Source organism: Sylvia atricapilla, chromosome 5 (assembly GCF_009819655.1).
Source record: "Sylvia atricapilla isolate bSylAtr1 chromosome 5, bSylAtr1.pri, whole genome shotgun sequence".
NCBI lineage: Eukaryota > Metazoa > Chordata > Aves > Passeriformes > Sylviidae > Sylvia > Sylvia atricapilla.
Genome location: NC_089144.1, coordinates 39,123,130 through 39,144,831, shown reverse-complemented (window position 1 = coordinate 39,144,831; position 21,702 = coordinate 39,123,130). Strand labels below are relative to the sequence as shown.

Here is a 21,702-nt window from a genome sequence, read left to right as displayed (position 1 = left end):
AAACAGGACTGGCCAAGTACTGGGCCCTGGGGAACTCCACTAGGGACCAGCTGCCAGCTGGATGGAACTCCATTTAACCACCATTCTTTGGGCCCAGCCACCCAGCCAATTTATCATGCAGCCAAGAGTATCCAGTACTAGTTCTACATTGAACAGAAAAGGAAACAGCACAAACAGAATAGCTACTGGCAAACAAGATGAACTATCCTGGCAACACCGTTATTGGTATAATTAAATCTGTGAAAACAAACTCTGTTAATACCACCTCTTCATTTAACAGTCCAGGCTGATGTAGAATCACTTAACAACCTCAGAAGGACATACAAGGCAATGGATATATTTCTTCAGTCATTCTAGTTAAGCTACATCCAACAAACACAGAGATTACTGACTTCCTGGAAACCACTGTACTGGAAAGAAACCTGGGATTGTGTAGACTCTTTAGAAATCAAGAAATACTTTAGTAAATTACAGTCTTCTTACCCAATGTTTTGACAGGGTCAGAATAGTCAGAATCTGTAAACTGCCCTTTAATGTTAGTTGCTCTGAACTTAAATCTGTGAAAGAAAACCAGGAAAACTAATGAAATAAACTTTATGTGCATTTTCTTCAATATGGTTTCGTTTACAAACTAAAAATAAGTTTAGTATAATATAATTTTAAATCATTATTCACCTGCAAAAGTGGCATTATGATCTCATCAAGACATCAAGAACTCAGCATCAAAATCTTAAATGTATAAAAACCCCCAATGTGAATTATTTATCTTGAATTTGGAATCATATAATTTAAGAAGTCAGTAAGCATCTTCTTTTGCTTGAAAAATTTTGTAAAACTTTGTCTCTCCTATCTATGTTCAGCCAAAAAAATTAAAATTAGATACATATGATGATCAGTTCAAACTCCTCCTTTTCTAATTTAACTATATGTTTTGAGTGTTTGCATAAATCTGTCTCGCACTTTAATCTTTCTCTTGGACAAACATATAGACAAATGTACTTACAAATACTGCTTTCTTGGTTTCAGTGGACCATTACATATTTTGTCTTGACTGCCTGGTATCAGACACGTCGTATCAGCACCTATGACATATATCTCTTCTTTCCCACTCAGATCTTCTTTTCCTTCTATGCAGGGTGGGTTTGGAAAGCCTTCATTTGTAAAATATGGCCTTGGTCTGTTGAAGTAGGCATCATACCACTTGGTAACGTTCCCATCATGCTGAGCTATTGTCAAGAAAAGAAATAATTGATACAATTTACATTCTAACCAGACTGCAGTTAAAGAAGTTACATAGGAAATTATTTTTTAAGATCTTAGCATGCTATTGGTGCAATTTACACAAATAAGTCTATAACTGAACTTGCACTTAACCCCAAATTTCCTTACTATCCACACTATCCATATTTTGTTAACTCTGAGTAAGCCAACTAAATCACATCTAGAAAACTTGAGGGGCAATTTCTCACAGCAGTTCTGCCTGTAGAGTATATTACTTGCTCAAGGCACTTGACTTTGAAACACAGCATGGCTAGCTAACAAAGCCAGCAAAAACTTTTTAGTCTGAATACAGTAAGGATTGTTTCATGAATTAAATTACTGGATTTACATACATGCACGGAACCCAGCAGCTCATGAGAAAAATCTTCACAATGTTGCTTAGTGTGGTATTTGTTTATGTTTCAGTTCAAGAGAATCATCACAGCAATAGCTATGAAGTAAATGTCATTAGGATTAGAGCTAAAATGCAAAATTCAGCAAAAGGTGAGACACTTAAGGTGAGTTCACTTAATGTGCATACTTTACTTCTATACTTTGAATCCAAGTAAAATAAGGTGTTTAAATACCTGGAGTTTGTGCTTCTTAGGTAAAGTAAGCCAGACCATATGATGTCCTATCAAAAAACTCCCACTCACAAAAATCTCTCACTCAAAAGGTTTCACAGAGCTGTTCATACAAGTAAATGTTCATCAGCCCATACAAGGGAATAAACATTCTTACCCACAGTCTACAGAAGGGATTTATATAACTCCTGCTGCCCCCGTAATGAAATGGAAATATCAACTGCACATGGCTGCATTCTTTTACGGGCAACACTAGTAGCAACAGAAGAATAACCTTGCCAAACCCCCAAAGTTTCATCTTTATTTATACTCACAAGTGTCAAATGTTGGGGTATTTTCCAAGGAAACAGAAAATAAAGAACTGTAGTGATAAAATTAGGGGTAATATTGGTGACTTCAAGCAGCATGGAAGACACTTCACTGGAAAGCATTCCCAGAATTCAGTACCCAGCCCACAGTTATTGTGTGCCCTTAGGGCTGTTGCCACAGCAGAAGTTACTTTGTTGTCTGTCCTCTAAAATGAAATTACAGAAACCCAAGAAAGCCCAAATGCAAAAGACAGACAGCCTGAACCTGAAAACAGTTTAAAGGAAACTTAATAAATTCTACCTCCAGCTTCCACAACAAGAACTTGTATCTTCTTGATAGGGCCATGATCATCACTGTAATAACATATTGGCATTCTGATTGTAATTGTTGTGGCTGTGACGAGTAATGCTCCATTGGTATCATAAACTGGTGCTGGTTTCTTTTTGGGCCTTGGTGGTTCTGTTTTTAAGCAAAGACATACCACAGAGTTCTGTTTTACAATATTTTCACTGCAGGTACATTGTTCAGGCACACAGCTGAGTTGTGCAAAAAAAATCTCCAGCATATTTTCAGGGACAACTTAGTGTTCTACTTACTATCTTAAGCCTCTAAAAAATATAAAATAAATGCCTACATATATCATTTTAAATTAAAAGGAATAAGAATAAAAAGAGTGAGCTTTCATTTTTCAATTATTATCAATCAATGACTTTGTTTATTTTGACAACTGTGATACTGTGTACATTATAATCTGTTTGCTAATGGTAACTAAAACAGTGAACTTGATATGATTACTTCAGTGAGTCTGCGTGTGCTTACAGTATGATTCTGACACCAACAGCAAATGATCAGTAAAACTGAACACTACAATTCAAGGTGATCAATTATATATTACTTCTCCTACATTATGTAGACTCTAAATAATAGCTCAAGGCACACAGCTGTGTACTCACAGCGATTTCTTCAGAATTTTTACAGGTTTTAGATACAGCATACTTTATGGGACATACCTTTGATATCCATGGTTATTTTCAATTGAATTTTTGGCCCTGCACCAGCACCATTAATTGCATACACCTTAAAAAAAACCAAAGATTTGTTTTAATGAGTATTGTGATAGCTTCATATTGGCCAATCCTGGATATATCTGCAGCAACTATGAATGCCAAAACACTCCGTTTGTCATATACACCAGGCTAGAACTAACTTTATATTGCTTTGAAATCCTGAGTGCGGTAACACTTAATTGCTTATAATGTAAGTCTTAAAAAATAAGTAAACCAGCTCACTTAAAGAATGATTTTCCTTCTCTCGTGTCCCAGTGTCTGACTATTTGAAAGTACTTCATGCACGTACTTCTAGCAAGCTCCCTTTGCAGAACTGGACCTTTCATGTCCAGTGAGCAATGCCAGTACTGGAATTAAGAGAGAAATTTAGTCTTGTGCTTGTGACTATGTGTCACGAATTGCTTTGTTAAGCACGTGAACTGGTCATCCAGAACAGTGATACATCATGCTCCCACTCATTCTATCCTGTTCATTGCTCCCCTTGCTCTCAGGCTTGCCTCTCTTTGCACCTCAGCTAACATTTTTGGCATGAAAATCTCATATTCAACCAAAGTTTAAAAATAATCTCACACTTATATCAAAGAAAAAAAAATCCCCCCCCCCCAAATGCATCAGTTCTTACGCTGACGTTATAGGTATGTCCTCCTTTAAGTCCTTCTATCATGGCAGTGACTGACTGATCTTTTTTTTCAATGACACTAAGGTTGTGGATCTGGATGGCAGCAGGGTCATCTTCATTGTAAACCATAGCTTGGTACACTTGAATATTTCCATTTGGCTCAGATGGTGGCACAAATGTTACTTGGAATTTTGTTACTTCATCTGGTATCTTCTGAAAAGTTATGTTGTTAGGTGGGTCTTCAGGCACTGAAATAAATATTTCAATGACCCACTTAATCAGTTTACTACTACTATTAGAGTAAAACCTGATTTTATTTTAATCTCAGTATTATTTCACTGATATTTTCTGGTTTTTATTAAGAATTCTCAAATACTTAACACATATGCAAATATTCATAAACACAATAAAAAGTCAAATATCTACTGAAATCCTTTTCTTAATGATGAGACTGAATGCTACAGATTTTTAAAATAATAATGAGAAAACACTCAGTAGTCTCTACTCAGAATTTTTTTTCTGTTTATCTACTTAAAAACCTGGAAGCATCATTATACCTCGAAACACATCTGGGGTTGACAAATTCTTGCAGAGCTTCACAAGCAAGAAGCAAGTCAGTGAATATCCCTTTCTGAAAAGAGTAGAGTATTTCTCTGCTAACAGCAAGCTTCCTCCCAGCATATAAACAGGCCACTGTGCTCCTAAGAGTCTCTGCTTATCACAACTAAATCTTTAAGAAAAAAAATTCCACTAATTGATGCCCAGACACAAGCACAACATGCACTTTTCCTGGAGGCCTTTTCTTGTCAAATGCTGATTCCAGTAGCTTACTCTCAAGACAGCAAAGGTATAAATCATTTTCCCAATGTCCCTATCTGAATGAAAAGGCTGTAACATTCTTTCCAGGCAGCTAAATATTTATTGCTTTACCTGAGCAGACAAGTATGTAGCATGACCTCTAAATAGTGAAATCAAACGACGGAAGGTAAACACATTCCCTCAGCCAAGGATTTAGATGCAGTTGTCCTACTTCCCAGGTTTTTTATACCATACCATAACAAATGCTTACTGAGGCTTCTCTGGAGTAAGTCTGTGTCAACTGGTCATAACTAAGCTGTAAGCTAAGCTATACAAACCAGATGAAACAAGATGAGATGGAAAAAAATAACTGCTCCTCCCTAAAGTCACTGCACCTCCTAATGTATCACATATTTACATAAGGAAAAGGGCTACCAGAAAAGGTACCACAGGATGCTGTCTCAGAATAGACCCAGCTACCATATAGTTTAACTATTTCCATAGCAAAAGAGCACCTCATCTTCCAGAGACAGATTTAAGTCATGAAATTCTTAGAATTTAACTTATTTAAAGCATTGGAGATACATATATACACACATATATAGGTATCGTATTATATCAGTAGGGACCTTGGATTTTCATATATCAAAAGAAAGATAAATGATAAATAAAGTCACTGTGCAGTACATTTGAATCTGACATTAACCTGAGTATGTAAATAAAAAGTTGTTCCACAGTAGACCTAACTAGAGATAAGGTAATTATGTTTTATACATAGGTGATAATTAGTTTGAATGAAACAGAACTTTATTACCTCTTGAGAAAAGATTTTTAGTGTTTTGCTTGTTTGTTTGTTTAAACAATGGAAAACAATTCAAAACCAGCAAAGACAGTAGACAGAGAATAATCATGATCTATGTATGTAAAGTTAGGATTATATCTTTCCCATATACATATTTATATTTTTGTACTATTTATCGTTTTCAAAGACATGTAAATGCTATCTACTTTTCTGTAATGTCTCATCTCTCAGTTTTGCTTCTCTGACTAACTTAATATCTAGCTCATTCTCCAGATTGTTTAGAATCTGTGGAACAACTGACTCAAGAAGAGTTTCCTATGGGTCTTCACTAGTAACTTCTTCCCACTGAGAATATAGAGACAATGTCCTCAGCTCCGTACAGATACCATTTATAGGATTCACTTCACTTAATTCTTTAAGTTTAAATTTTGCACCAAAACCAAGGATGTTATTTAGAGTTTTCCATAGTCTCTTAACAGGTACCCCCACAACGGAGTCATCTCCCTAAGACAGGTATCTCATATATACATGCTAATGTATAGATAGAACCTCTCTTTTCATTGGCTGTAGAAGTAATCTAGTTGGCTATGTTCCACATATCCAGATTTTACATGGAGCAAGGTAGCATCCCAGTGTAACCAAAGGTAAATCTTAATATTAATAACCATCCCTTTTTTGTTGTCTGACACCTTTTTAAATATTAAAGAAAAAATATCATGAGGATAAATCTGTATTAAAAGATCACCTTGTGTTCAAAGTCCTCATGTATTTGTCAAATTAAAGAAAAACTGTGAATTTTAATCTGTAAAAAGTAGAAAAAACTACAAACCTGCTTCAAAAGTGGAGACAATTACTGGAGAACTGGCCTTGCCTTCTAGCAGTGCAGCATTAATATCCCCTGTAAAGGCAATGATCACTACAGAATACCTCGTAAATGCTTTCAAATCAGAAACTTCTAAGACTTTATCCTCCTCATTTGTCTTCAAAAACTGAGCTTTATAGTTGACAATATCCACCTGTAAAAAATTATAAAATTAAAAGACGTTGTTCAAGGCTTGAAACAGCAAAGGCAGGAAAATATTATTTGAACATCCTATTTAAGTTTTATTCTTCCACTTTCTTAACTAGTTTTATAGAAGGGTTCACAAGAAGTCTCTGGATACCAAGAGTATAAAGCTGCACTGGGGAATACACTCCCATCTAACCCATGTGTTGCTTTTCTGGCACTTCGTGTGGTTAAGGGAATGGGCTCTTGGTTGGTGCTGTCTCACACCAAGCAAACATGAAACGATTTGGAGATACTGGGCCAGAGCAATTATAGTGACCTGAAATAGGGATCAAACTAGGCAAAGATCCAGAAGATGAGCAGCTATATAGCAGAAGATTGTTTGGAATATAATCAGAAAGTTGGGCAGCCATATATAATGTTGATACAACAGCAGAAAATGCAATTCTTCTTGGATATATTAATAGAAGCTCTTTTTTATGAGAGAGTTGGGAAAGATTAATTATCCCACTCAGAAACCTTTAAGGTTCAATCTAAAAAAGGGAGGATTATAGGGGATTGAGTAATAACTTTAAAATATGAAAAAGGATGTTCATAAATTGAAGATAACCCACTGTTTGCAGTATTCACAAAAATACAAATAAAAATTTTACTTACACAAAAACCAGCTAGAATTAAAATTTGCACAGTCTGCAATGATATGTAAAAATGTAACTAAAACCATGACTAATGATTTAGTTATAAACTAAAATAATCTATTGAGGGTAGCTAAGCAATTTTCAGCATGGATATTATATGAGAAAGATAATGAATAATTTTGGAGGAATACTTTGGATACACTTGTTTCTGTGTTAGAGCAGACAACAGGTTGGATTACATTGTGGATGTCTCTCCTCTTTACATCTCAAATAACCTGAAGTTCTGCAGAAAAATCTCTAGTGTTGGACTTTATATGCAACTAATCATTTCTAATGGTAGCTTCAAAAAGCAGAAAAAGAAAAAAATTGATGCTTTTCTAGTGTTTCAAGTACCATTTACAAATTATATTTATGTATATTCCCATTGCTTCAGTTAATAATGTTTTTATTATTGTTTCTTCAGTGTAATTTGAAAACAGAATTAGGTAGCTGTACAGTAGTTTTCCTACTGAACAAAATCTGTATTAAATGCAGCTGATAAAACATTAGAATAGCACAAGCACATCATTTATTTGACAGATAGGCATATGTCCCCACTGAGAATTAACCTGAACTAAACTTTCTGATGAATTAAACAGACATTTCCTGGGATGGCCATTAAGAGCTGAAACATTTTCTTTTTTCTGACTATCAAAATTCTGGCATATAAATATTTATTCAACAGCTCAAGTACAATCACACTACATCATGAAATGTATTTCTATTCTTCATGAAGTTTAATGAAGGTTCTATTTTCCTTACCCATTTCCAGGAATATTTTATTCCGAAGTACTTCTAATTATAGTAGGCATTAAGACAAACTAAAATATGTCTTGGAGGAAAAATAATGGAGTAGTTTTTAGCTTTTCTTATCCTTAAAACCGCAAGGCAAATCCTAGTAATTTAAACAGATTCCTAATATATTCAGTTATGAATACTGATTATTAACTTTTAGTATATGATAGAGAAGAAACCTGAATTATTCTGTTCGATGATGCTATCTTTATAAATATTTAAAGATACTCAGTTGAGAATAAAAATGAGTAAAGTTATACATACTGGAAGTTTGTGATATTTGGAGTCTTCATAAAAAGTCCCCACTGGGACAAAAAAATATATACTAAAAATGTCACTGAAAAAGATTGTGACAGCTTTATTGGTTTTTAAGAAGGAATAGATTTGTCCTCTAAAGCTCTACAGAATTGGCACCTGTAGTTACTGATCATTAGACAGAAAACATCTAATTACAAGGAGTCCATAAACATAAGCCTGGTTATCTGAGATATACTTGGGAAAAAAAACCCAAAAAACTGACTTTCTAAAAACAAAACTGGTCCTCCAAACTTAAGATTTAAAACAGTTTTAAAATTTCTTTCAAATGCTGGCAAGTTTTATTATAACTTCTATTGATAAGGTATTTATAGTATTTTCAAAGTGTAGATTGAGATTATATAATTTATAATTTTAAAATTATCAGGAAGAGATGAAAAAAAATTCAATGAAAATTGATAAAATATTACACCCCCAAAAAAATCAAGCTTTGAAAACTGGATTTTTTAGTTTTATAAAAACCATGAAATATTTTCTTGCTGATGCACTAAAATACTGTTTAGTCAAACATGACAAGAATTTTTCACAAGGAAGAAGTCTTCTCTAACTTTGTTAGAGAGGAAATAAAACTTGCTGTGTAGTTTCTACTGAGCTACCTGTTGGGCCAAGCAATCAGCTCTTTAAGTCCTGCCCTTGTACACCCTTCATCCTGCCATTCTAGTGCTGCAGAAAGCATATTCAGAACTGAGCAGATTTCACTCTACATTCTGTGTAATAAACTTGGAGGAAGAGAAAATTACAGCACTACACATTACTCTCTCTTGTAACATTTCTGACTAGCTTAAAAATACTTGGGTTTTTTTTTTACTGATCTCCTTAAACATTTTGATTGTAGAAATATCTCAGCACTAACATATTAGCAGATCTGTAATTCTTCTGACAGATTCAGAAAAATTAAATATACATACATAGTCTTTCTTCTCAGAAGAATTTCTGTTTAAAGGCTTTAGAAGTAGACTAATATTTTTTCCTTCTGTCTTACAGACTGATTCAAAATTTTTGAAACTGCAAACAGCAACTTTTCCTAGGTAATGTCTGGGAAACTACTTCCTATTTTCACTTATAGTCCTGTCTGTATAATTCCTGGCAGAACATGGAACCTATATCCTACAGCTCATGTGCTTGAACTTAGAAAGATGCCTATCTTGCCACAGGGCAGGAAATGGGGTTTATTAATGGTAGTTTTAAGGAGTTTTGTAAGTGCAGCAGAGGATGAAAAGAGAAGAGCCACTAGAGTTTTTCTCTTATGTCAGCTTTTTTTTTTTTTTTTTTTTTTTTTTTTGTCATAAAGATCAAGGAGAAAGAAGTGTTATTAATGTGCTACCAAAATACAGCTAATCTGATGGACAGAGCACCGAGTGCAAAGTGGGAAATCTAGTTTGACTTTAAAGTTTGCCCTCTGGTGCCATGTAACTTTGTGCAAGTCGTTTCCTTTTGCTAGGGTCTCCACTTTGGTTTGTAAAATCACTGCGATGAGCCTTTCCTTCCTTTGAAGAAGAAAAAGTCATTATGGTCAAAAAGAGGTCCACTTCCACAAAGCTCAGCTACTTTTTTTCCTGTGTATATTTATAGATACACATTTTTTTTCTTCCAAGACCTCTTATTAGCACATGCTTTTTAATATAAAGCAATTAATTTATATCCCATTAATAAATTAATAAATGCACAATTAAGTCTTACGTGGAATTTATGTGGAAATAGACACAGTTATATGGTTTTCAATCCAGTTATGTCAGTCCTGCAATTTCTATAAGAACATCTGCTGTGGTGTTGATATCCCCAAACATCTGTACAACCACCAAGAGTAAAACAGAGTTGCCTTACTGAGGTAATTTCTATGAGGTAGCTCATTGGTCCCGTAATGATGGCAGGTTCACTCCAGCTGACATTAATACTGTGAGGAGATGTAGCTAAAACAGTCACATTTTCTGGAGGACCATCTGGAGCTGTAGAAAAAAATGTGTATGTGAATCATGGCCAAGGAAGTGCACAAAAAATAACCCAGCATAATTTTAATGGCCAGTAGAGATCTGAAAATAAAACTTTGTCCCACAATTAAGATTACACACTACTTAAATAACAATAATTTTTCTCTTTTTTTCATATGTAAGTCGCACCGTGTGATTTAGAATTACATCTTTCATTGCAACTGCAATTTTTCTAGAGTGTGGACTGCCTATGACTTCATCTTAAATTGAGATTATAGGATTATTTAATTACAAATCCTTTATAAGTATTTCACATGAAACGAGCAAAATATATGCAAATATTTATATAAACAGACAAGCATAATATATTTGTTTATGTCAAAAGAATCATTCACGGAACAAGAAACTGTGAAAAGACATCATATTCTGCATGCTAGAAAAAATTTCCAGCAGTGTCAGAAAGTATAAGTAGAAATAATTTTCTACATTTCCTTTCAATTTATTCTTAACATGTTGAGAAACCACAGAAAACTCAAACAAAAGAAGTGGTAAGAATTGAAACAGGGTAAGAATGTTAACATTAAGAAATGAGATTTCTTTAAAATTTCCATTTGTTGAGGTGATATGTGAATTAACCTTGTTATTTCTTATTAATGTATAAGAAGCTAATAAAATCAAAATAGCAACTCAGCAATTATCAGTAAATGGTAGTATTTTTTCATAATATCAATTTAAATTTCAGGAAAACAACATAATAATAATAAATAAAATAATGTTTGGAATAGAATGACAACAGATTTGTAGATAATCACAGAACTTGGTTCCAGGGTGCCTTGTTTTTGGATCTACTACTACTACTACTACCACAAAAAAAAAAAAAAAAAAAAAAAAAAAAAAAAAAAAAAAAAAAAAAAAAAAAAAAAAGAGAGAGAGAGAGAGAGAGAACTGTAGTAAGTATATCTGAATAGCCTGTTAAAGACAACAAGACAACAACATATTTGTACATATTTCCAGAACTTGACTTCGTAGTGCCTTCTTCTCAATCTACCACAAAAATATACATATCAGTTACCAGTGTGTTATAAAAAAGTCACCCATGCTAATCAGGAGATGCAGCCTCTTTTCTCAAAGAAGATTAACACATGAATATGTAGTTTGCCACCGTTTATCATTAGGTTAGAGGGCCAAATGAGGAAAATAATTGGACGGTATACAACCAGGCAACTTACTCCTCCAGGAAGAACACAGAGTAGGAAAAGGCAAAAAAAAAAACCAGAAAGAAGTATGTAGCTGTTGCAGTTATGCGTGAAAGATTAATGAGGAAAATAATAAAATTTTCCACTGTGAAGGCGAAAATTTGGCACCATCACTGCAGAACAAAACAGAAATATTTGAGATTAAATAAGGTGCTATGATGAGTTTAGGGTGTTGGATATAGGAATTAGATTCCTGCACCAGGATTAGCAGGAATATACAAGACTTTATAGGCAGGATCAAATTCAACCATTGGAAGCAGTCCCCAAAAATACTGAACAGCATGGAACAACTGAAGAGTGTAACTGAATGAACTGTGAGTGCACATGAGAGCTGATAAAAGAGGAGAGCGCTCAGAGCAGGCTGGCTGTCAAGTGGGAAACTACAACAGATAAAACAAAATACAAGGGCAAGCAAGTTCCCTGAAAATTAGAATAAGATTAATTTTATTTTTCAGGTAATGCATATCAGGCTTGTTACCAAACAGTATCTTTCAGTGTAAGCAATGTTTCCAGTAACTATGGCAATCATTGGCTTTGTTGCAAAATGAAATTTCTGAAAAACAGTATAAAAATCATATATGTATAGCTTCTTGAGCCTTAGTTTTCAAACCAATCAAGTTTTCAAAGACAATTTTCCATTGTTTTGTTATAGAGATAATGGACCCTGCAGTTATGCATTACATGGTGTGAAATAATTTTAAAGCATAATCTAATCTATGAATTCTTGAGTCTGCAGTTACTTATATAGTTGATTTCCATGTGCAGTCTATACTTCATGTATTTGTAGATATTTGCAAGAAAATTCTGATTGAGTATGCTATATACAAGTTACTTATCTAAAGTACATATGAATATTAATACCTGATTTATTTTCATTATAAAATAAATATCAGACATTAATCAAATCATACTGAAATGTAGGAACATTTTCTGAAATAACATGCATCATTGGGGAGAAAACCACAAAATAAAAGGTATCTGACATGTCTCATGTCTTACAAAAAACATCTTTTTTAAAACTGTTTGATTCAGTGGATGACTGCCACATTCTGATTTAGGTTTGTTTGTGAAATGAATCTGGTCAATATGAAGCCATGATATCACTACCCCCTTTCTCTTATAAATCACAGCAATTTACTCTGGAGAAACGACCTAGTCTTATTCTCTCATTCCCCCATAATCCAATCACTTCCTCTCATAAGCACTTTTCTCCTGGTTTTCACAATAATGCATTTTCTGTAACTAATAACCATCATTTCCTGATTATCATGCTTCTATCCTTGCACAGGAATGTGGGTCTTATGGAGGTCAGGGTCATCTTTCCCATCCATCTGTGTCCTCATCCTAAGGCAGCAGTTAAGTGAGTTAGTTCGAAGATAGGTCTGGATAGCCCATCATTTAGTATAATCCTAAAAATAAGACTGAATACTCCAGTTTTCTAACAGAAATTCATGCCGCCAGTTTGGTTAGGATCAGCTCCTTTTTTCCCCTTTCCCAGAAAAAAATTAAGTGTGTGCTTAATTTTTTTAATTTTTAATCATCTAGGTTATTTTTATATAATTTTAAACAACTATATCTTATATTAGTCTATAATTATTTTCAAATGTTTACTTTTGGAAGCTTAACAAACAAAGAAAAACAAGTTCTCTCAGGCAAAGCTTTTCAGAAGAAAGGACACATAAGTAGACACGAAATCTCGTTACTTTTCATCACACAGAAACATTTTTTAATAGTATCAAGCAACTATCAGCAGGGATTGGGAAAGAAGACACTGAAAAGAGAAGCGTACCCCTCTGCCCCATGCTTCAGTGTCCTAGCCTTCATGGGACATTCAAACATCTGGGATTTTCCTTTGTACCTCCCCATATCCTGGCATTAGGACACTTGGCAGTTTACCAAAAAGCACTGCATTGTGTAACTGTATGAGATCCAAAATGAGGTCAGTGATCTCACTGTCATTTATTTTCCATCTAATACTGACCCTCCACAATTATTTTTCTCTCTGAAAACCTAAGTTCAGCCAATCATATTCTCTTCATAAATGTAATAGTGAAACTTGGGGTGAGTGCAGGTGTGAGGGAACAAAGTTTCCATAGCCATTTAAAACATTTCTTGCCCTTTCCCATACTGTGACACAACACTGTGATCTCCTGTGCTGGTAACTATATAAATCTAAGTTATGATGAAAATATTTAATTTTGTAGCATAGATTTGGCTCCTGGGCAATCAATCAGCTAAGTAATAATGGTGCCATCACACTGCTTTACGAGAGAGTAAAACAATTCCTGTGAGGATAATCTGCAAGACAGGAGGCTGAATAGTTTATATTGTGATGTGAGAATTGGGCTGTACTAACAATCCATATTATTTTCATAGAGTAACTCTATGACCACTCTCAGTACAGAACACTGCCATAATTTTTGTTTGAAACTTGCAAATTAGTTAAAGAATCTTGAGAATAATTCCTATAGCCTTACATTTTTTTCATAGTGATCAACTGAAATAAACAGCTAGGATCCTCACCTTATTCACTGGATAGTGAGAATTATTAGATATTTCTGCTTTAGCACAACAATCAAACCCTCAGAATGTGTAAAAAATATTTAGGATTTCTTTTATGTAATTTTCCCTGCTCTTGAATTTTCTTCTCTTTATATTCTGGGCAATGAATCTAACAGTTTTCACCTTAAATGCTCATCCTGATTATGATAATAAATAACCTCCTAAATATAATACTCTAATATTTTCTCTAGGTTTGAAAGAAGCACAAAGTTCTTAGAAACCAACGAATTAAGATGAAAAAATCCTTTCATTATTATTTCATAACAAAGGTAACTTTACCTTTGGTAGAAGCAATACCTTACAGAGGCAATTCTTGAAAATCAAGTGAAACAATGCCTGACTTCTGTTCTCAAATGTTCAAACACAGCTCTCATTGATTTTATGGGCTAAGTACTCAGAGTATTTTACATAGCAGCTAAGCACTCTTAAGCCCTAACAGACCATGTATATTGGCTGTGTATCAGCAGGCTAATCCAGAGGATGCTTGGCCCTGTCCATGAGGGCAAGGAGAGGGAGATCAACACCTGTTTTCTGCTTACACTTTGCAAGGCTGCCCAGAGTGCTGAATCTGCTTGGTGCATTCTGAATTTCTCTTCCCTTATACAGGCTGTATGCAGTCTTTGCAAAAGAAAGAGCAGGACTGAGGGGGGTTTTAACAATAATTCTAAAAACTAGGCTTTGAAAAGTATGAGGTACCTAGATTTCTACCTGGCCTTGCTAAAGATCAGCCACTGCTCATGGAGGCTCCCAGCACTGCTGAAGCATGACAGAGCTGCCAGCTGGCTACCCAGATGTGTCATGTCACCTTCGTCTTTTTTTCCTCCTCAGCTGATTGTCATTACCCCAGGAAAAAGACCAGTGCCCAGACATGACATTTGGAATAATGCCCATGCTTCCTTGACTCCACAGTGGTGTGTTTTATAGGCAGCTTATCTCCTGATGTGTCATCAGTTTAACTCACAGATACAGGTCAGCAGCCCCAGCCCTTGGGCTGGAAGAACTGGTGGAACTTTCATAACTTCAACTCCACCACTTTTAAATTATTTAATAGAATACACAGAGGACTTTCTGCAGAGAATGGCACTGAACTGGCATAGGGTTTGTGCAGTCTATTGAGATATTTATACTTTAAACTACCACCTTCTCAGTGGGACTGGATAGGAAATTAGCTCTCTTAATCCAAATCATCCCTGTCAAGATCATAAAAAGGAACTCTTAAAATGGAAATCATAAAAAGCATCCTAACTTTATGCAATTATATGTGTTTTCATTATCTACTTCTCCATCCAGTTTAAATCCTTAACTATTTTAAAATCAGCAACAATTTTTTGAAAAGCATTTGCATACATCAGCAGCTGAGTTCTTTCAATTTAATAGTAAGAAATCTCCCCAGAGCTTCTAGCTCAAGAGTTGCAGAATTTGTTACCTATTTTGTGCTCCATCTGGGTTAGGTTTTTTTTCCTTCTCCTTAATTTAAAATGTTGCATTGATTTACAGGCAGAGCTTCCCCATGAGAGTCACTGAACAAAGAAAGTAAGTGCACATGAGAATGATTCTGCAGCTGATCCCAGCACTTCCCAATCCAAAGGACTACTTCCCAGCTTTATTTAAAAACAGGCCGTTATGATGTTTACTATCACATTGTCCAAAGCCTCCTGTGTTCACATCCCATGATTTTAAAAACATGAGTAGGACAAGGTAAACATCTGGACCATTGAGTAGTCCTTGGTATACAGCTGTTTAAGTACTTGGTAGCTCTATTGTCATTATATTTTAAGGAGAAATGACTAAAAGAGTTGTGATTAAGTCAGGCAATTCACAGTGATTCTCAGTTGTTCTACAAAGGCTATAGGCCAGATCTCAGATATTCTCTGTCCTAGGATGGCTACAAACTGGTAGGGAAGGCCATATATTCCCATGATAACTGTCTAAATAATTTATGTTTCATGTCCCCTTCTCTCAAATATTTAATGGTGACTTATTTATGACAATTACCTCTCCTCTTACTTGGAAACTTAAATCCTCAGCTGAGGCATGAGAGTTCTATGTGTCATGGCAATCCTGCACATGTTACATGGCTATTCTGATTAGTAGACACTGGAGGTGGATATGGTTTTGGAAAGGAATTCCTCTGAAACTATTGTTTAAATTCCATTACCAAAAACACACAACAGAATTTCAGGAAAGATTTACAATGTTAATGAACAGACTTTTAGTCAAAGAATTTAAAAAATACTTTTGTCATTGGCACACCCTACAAGCGAAATTGTATTGAAAAATGGCATATCAACTCACACAGGTAAAAATTCAGACTTACCAAGTCTACAAGTGCAGTACAGCTGAGGATTGAAATTGTTGTTGGGTAAGCAGTAAATATAAAAGATTATGCAAAATACATTGAAATATCAATCAGTGTTAGGTATGTATACCTACCACATGATTTATATCATATAAAATAAATATAGATACAGATATCATAGGTCAAGAGTTGCTATAAAACCTTATTAACTTCACCATTATTGTAGGTCTATGAAGAAATAACTTCTACCAAGAGTTCTTGCTTATTTAAATGAACATCACATTGTTATAGCATTATGAGACATGGCAGATATCCTTACTTACAGCCAGGAAGGGTTTGGGTTGAAATCCAAGGTGAAGAACTGCCATAACCAACATTTGTACTGGCAGCAATGGCAAATCTGTACCATCTGTATTTTTTCAGTCCATACACTGTGTCTTCTATCCAGTCATCCATGACATTTTCATATAAATACTGATGCATCTCATATTCAATACATTCCATAGCTTCCCAGTCACTGCAGTGGGTGGATTGTAGCTGTGTGGTAATCTTGTAGTTTTGAAAGTAGCCAAGGATAGATTTTGGTGATCTCCAATGCAAGGTCACACTTGTAGATTGCACATTGGAAAAAAGAATATCCCTGGGAGCACTAGGAACTACAGATAAAAATACTTGTAAGATACCTTAATTTGAAAGAAAAGTGATTGCAGCTATACTACTTTTATCCACTGTTGAAAAAATATTTTAATAAGCATATCTAAAGACCGAGATTCAACTTCATGTATTTAATAAGCAATAATTCCGACGGCCTAAATAACACTGTATATTATTAGGTGGCATACACTTACTATAGTTTTTAAAATAAAGAAAAATTCTTTCAGGAATGACACATAGGACAGCTTTGAGAGGTGTGATATTTCTTTTGCTACTTTTGGGGCTATGTCTCAACTAATGGAGGGAATATTACATTGAGCTATTTTTGGCCTACCCATAGCACTCTCATTAAGAAATACTCATGTGTCTCTCTCTCTCTTGCTAATATATTAACTCCTCAAACAACACATCGAGGTAAGTTTTGTGAGTCTCCTGTTTCACCATCTGAATGAAAAGTATCAATACACACAGTATGTTTTCCTAGAAGGACAAGAAGAGTATTTAAACATTAAGAGCTGAGTAAATATAAAAAATAAACTTCCCCCAAACTTTGCTTCCATTTATTTATATGCAGGTTATATTCATGTCCATGAGACAGAAGCAGTGCATATATGCACATATATATATATATATATACATGTACCCACATTTACTCTGTCTATATTGAGTCAGCAGTGTACTCCCAGATTTCACAGACTAGTGGCAACATATGGTTTTGTGCTATGTCACATAGTCATAGAGAAAGCTAATATTATCTCTAAGACTCTGTAAGATAATACTAATACTCTCTATGCAAAAAACTGTGCAGAAAAATCAGCTCAGAAATCATTGTGTGCACATAGCTTTAAAGAGTGCTTTAGAGTCTTTGGGGGAAGAGGTATCACTGGTAAAAGAAAAACACATGATACATCCTCAAACTGAAACTGAAGAAGTCCCAAGGCTTACATAAAGAAAAGGATCTCTGACCAATGTTACTGGGGAAGAAAGAAAAAACACTCCTTTTTCTTTGCTTTCAGCCTTATGGGAATATCTGATCTTTGCTTTTGTCTGCAGCAATTTGTTTATTAAAATCATCACAAAATAATAAGCTGAAACTTCTCCACTAAATATGGATGTTTAACAAGAAATGTAAATTCTCAATCAGACAAAGATGTGTTCATGAAAAGGTTGAGAAATTAAAATCTCTTCAAATGCACCCAAAACATTTGGAGTCTGCAGGAGAGAAAAAGAACCATGGGTCTTCCCCTGTTCTTCCACTAAGCTCTCACACACAAGAATACAACATCACAGCATGGGACAGTCCCAAAGGCTCCCATCTTGCTACACACTAACCAGGCACAGAACAAGAGCAAATTATATAAAAAAAAAAACCTTTGCTAAATACATCTTCCATCATTATACTCCATGCTATCAAAATTAAAGTTATTTTTCTCTGTTGTTATTAGCGTGAAGTACAGAAAGTAGTTAAAAACCTCAAAACATGCAGTACCATTCTTGATTGCTCAGATTTTGAGAGGTAATACTTAGTTTATCCACTTACAAAAAAATAAAGCACTGCAACATTTTCATAAAAACTCTATAAACGGTATTAACTATTTGTGTAAATTACAAGGAATGTCCTAGTTTGATTACTAGCTTATGGAAAATAAAGGCAGAGAAATTCCACATGGTTAGTGGAAAATACCAATGTTCTTCCTCCATAAATCTTCTACTCTGTTAATATCTGTTAAGATACTGCAAAAAAAAAAAAAAAAAAAAAAAGAATTCTTACACACCCAAATAAGATAATGATAAAATGTGAGATAGAATAGAAAACTAACTATTGTGCTATATTCCAATATAGAAACTAGGGTTTGCCCTAGTTAGCAGATAGTAACTGGTTAGTTGCTGGGTGTTAGTAGGAAGGTGGAAATATATACCTTCAGTTGCTCAAATGTGCAGCTGCTTGAGCCCTGGCTGGCACAAGTGCAGTGTCTGCACCTAAGACAAGGCAGGTTAAAGAAACTGCTCACAGATACAGGAAGAGCAGTGCCCATGGTCTTGGCACCATGGTGGCCTTTCCTTCTTAAGCAGAGTACCTTGTTCCCTCCTTTTCAACATGAATTATGACACCAAAAATAACTGAGAGTTAGCAATTTTGCAGTGAAGAAGAAAAAGACACGTGGCTTTCATAGAACTAGAAATTATATTATGCAAAACAATGATTTGTGGGGTCTCCCACAGACTAACAAAATTCTACTAAATCCAACCTACATGAGCTTTTCTTGTACTTGGAGAGACAAACTCACTGAAAGTGGGGGAAGAATGGAGGATGGAGAAATGTTTTTCTTTCTATCTGTCCTTTTTCCCACTGACTGCTGAGGGCGCCCATACACATTATCTTAACAAGGCCAAAGGTAACGTCTGTGATTACCCCAGTAAGTAACACTACATGAAAACCACCGGTTTTAAAGATAAATTTGCAGGTATCCTGATAGCAGACAATCAGAGCAGCATTTATTCTTTCACACAAAAGCTTCGATAACTATTTTTTGTTGTCATTTTTCCAGTTTATGAAGATCCATATAAAGAAAATATTTTGAACCTAAAAGTCAAGGATCAGTCAGCAGAATTCACAGTAAAATTTTCTCTGTCGTTGCCCAGACCTTTAAACCAGACCTTTAAATTGAGTCAGGGCCCTAAATGTTAGTTTAAAATCAAGGTAATTTTGTCTCCTTCCTTACATAGACAAATCAAACATAAATGTAATCACTTATTAGAACAAATGAAAAGATGTGATTTGAAACTGGAGCAGATCAAAGAGGTTTGGTCCTAGGGCCACCGTGAAGAGCAGTGACACTCAGTGGCACAGGATCTCTTGGACTTTGTGATTGTGTTCAGAGACAATTTCAAGACAGCTATGCTATTAGGTTACAGATACAAAGAGGATTACAATTACTCTAGCATGGAGAATCGGATTTCCATTCCTCAAGAATGACTAAAATTCCCCCAACTTTTTCTGTCCACAGATGGTACTGATTTGAACAAACCATTCCATGCTTCCTAGAGTAATCATGCAGCTTGTCTAAATTTTCTAAACATGACTTAACTATGATGAAGTGATCACTGTTCACACTAAAAATTACGGAAGCCAGAAACTGCATATTTTTCAATTACTATTTCAGATTATATTGGAACTGAATAAAGACTTATTAGCGATTCATATACACTGACAATTTGGTGTGTACCTAATGGGAACTGTATTATTAATCCAAATTTCCAGAAAGGTGAGCTGAAAAAAAAGCATGAAAAAGGTTGTGATTGTGGTATTGTAAGATATTAATTGAGGAGGATTGTGCTCTGATTAGCTGGGGGGAATTCTCATACTAATCCCAAGTTTAAATTTCCCAAGAATCATACATAGGATCCCTTAAGTCTCACTACCTATCTCACAGTCTTTCCCAATCATATTGTTTGTTATAATTCAACTATGTCTGGGAGTAGGGAGTTTTTCTAAGTCTGAAACATTTGGTGCAATGCACTCTACCTAATTTTCCATTTAATAGCATCTAATTCAGCTTCTGAAAGCCAGCGAGGGAGCTGGCAGAGAGGCTAACCATGAAATGCTGGTGAATTCAGTTTCTGGACTGGAAGAGGAATTAAGTATTTTCAGGTTAATTTACCATTGTTCATATGACGGCTAAATTTCAATGAAAAGTAACTGATATCAGATATCAGATCCACATAGGATTTTAATCTCCTAAAGCCTATTTAAATGCTTGAGCTCTCAGTGAAGTTGACAGAAAGTTAAACACCTAAATAGAAGTTAGTTTGGCAGATCTTGCCAAACTATGCTTGTCTGGCTACAATGTTAATCAGCCCCTCCAAAGCTGGTGGACTGCTCTGAGATTAAGTTTTTATTTGCTAACATAAGTAACAGGAAATTCTTGGTAGAAAAAGCACTAGCACAGTGCAAAGACTCATATCAAGTTGAAATTGGCCTGTAGAACTGGTTTAAACTAACAAAAGCACTTGGTAGAAAAAACCTTATTCACAATGCAAAGATAACCTAAGGGCAGCAAAGGACACACGCAAATCTACTGAGAGAAGGGAGGTTACGGCTTTCTGTGGAGACTTTTGTGGAAAGCAACAACTACAGCTGCACTGGCCGTGAACAGAGGATGGTAATATGATATGGCATAGTTCCTAACGAAGTTAATAAAAAAAAGCCTGCCTACAGAACAGCTGCTTGTAGCTGGAGTTTGGATTAAAAGAACTGCGGCAGCCTAGAAGTCTGTAGGGTGGCATTAAGAGCATCAATAGGAGGAAAGTGAAGAACAAAGTAGAACCGACAGCAGTGGGCACACACCAAAAAAAGTCTTCAGAAAATAGAAGTAAGTGAAAAGAAAAGAAATATTCTGTATTGATTATCTCTATTAAATTTTGGAAGCTTAGTTACCCAAACGAGTTCCATGGGTTAAGCTGATAACCTTGATCATATTAAATACTAATCAAGTATAGAATGCTAACTTCAGGAGAACTCACCATGATACAAAGTCCTGCTCAGTATGAATAAGTACATCACAAATAGGACCCAAATTATTTTGCTAACATAAAAATGTAAAAAACTGTAGACTATTTTTCCCATGACTTGGCACTGACATTATCAGACATGCTTTAAAGGAAATTGCACAGTTGAGTGCACTTCTTAAAAGAGCCTCTCTGGACCATGTTTCTCAATCCTTAGCACATTGCAAAACTCAGTCTCCAACTGTGAGATCTAAGTACTGAA

At 35.0% G+C, this 21,702-nt stretch overlaps 1 protein-coding gene across 1 annotated transcript in view; it reads right to left on the bottom strand.

Annotated features, from left to right (window-relative positions):
- PTPRQ (protein tyrosine phosphatase receptor type Q) overlaps positions 1-21,702 on the bottom strand; it is a 99,437-nt gene that overhangs the window by 30,179 nt on the left and 47,556 nt on the right. The window contains exons 26-33 of the mRNA XM_066320226.1: positions 16,601-16,933; positions 10,057-10,178; positions 6,269-6,455; positions 3,843-4,087; positions 3,164-3,230; positions 2,454-2,612; positions 1,004-1,226; positions 484-557 (exon numbers count right to left, since the gene is read on the bottom strand). Coding sequence (XP_066176323.1) covers positions 484-557; positions 1,004-1,226; positions 2,454-2,612; positions 3,164-3,230; positions 3,843-4,087; positions 6,269-6,455; positions 10,057-10,178; positions 16,601-16,933 — 1,410 coding nt within the window. The remainder of the gene's footprint in view (positions 1-483; positions 558-1,003; positions 1,227-2,453; positions 2,613-3,163; positions 3,231-3,842; positions 4,088-6,268; positions 6,456-10,056; positions 10,179-16,600; positions 16,934-21,702) is intronic.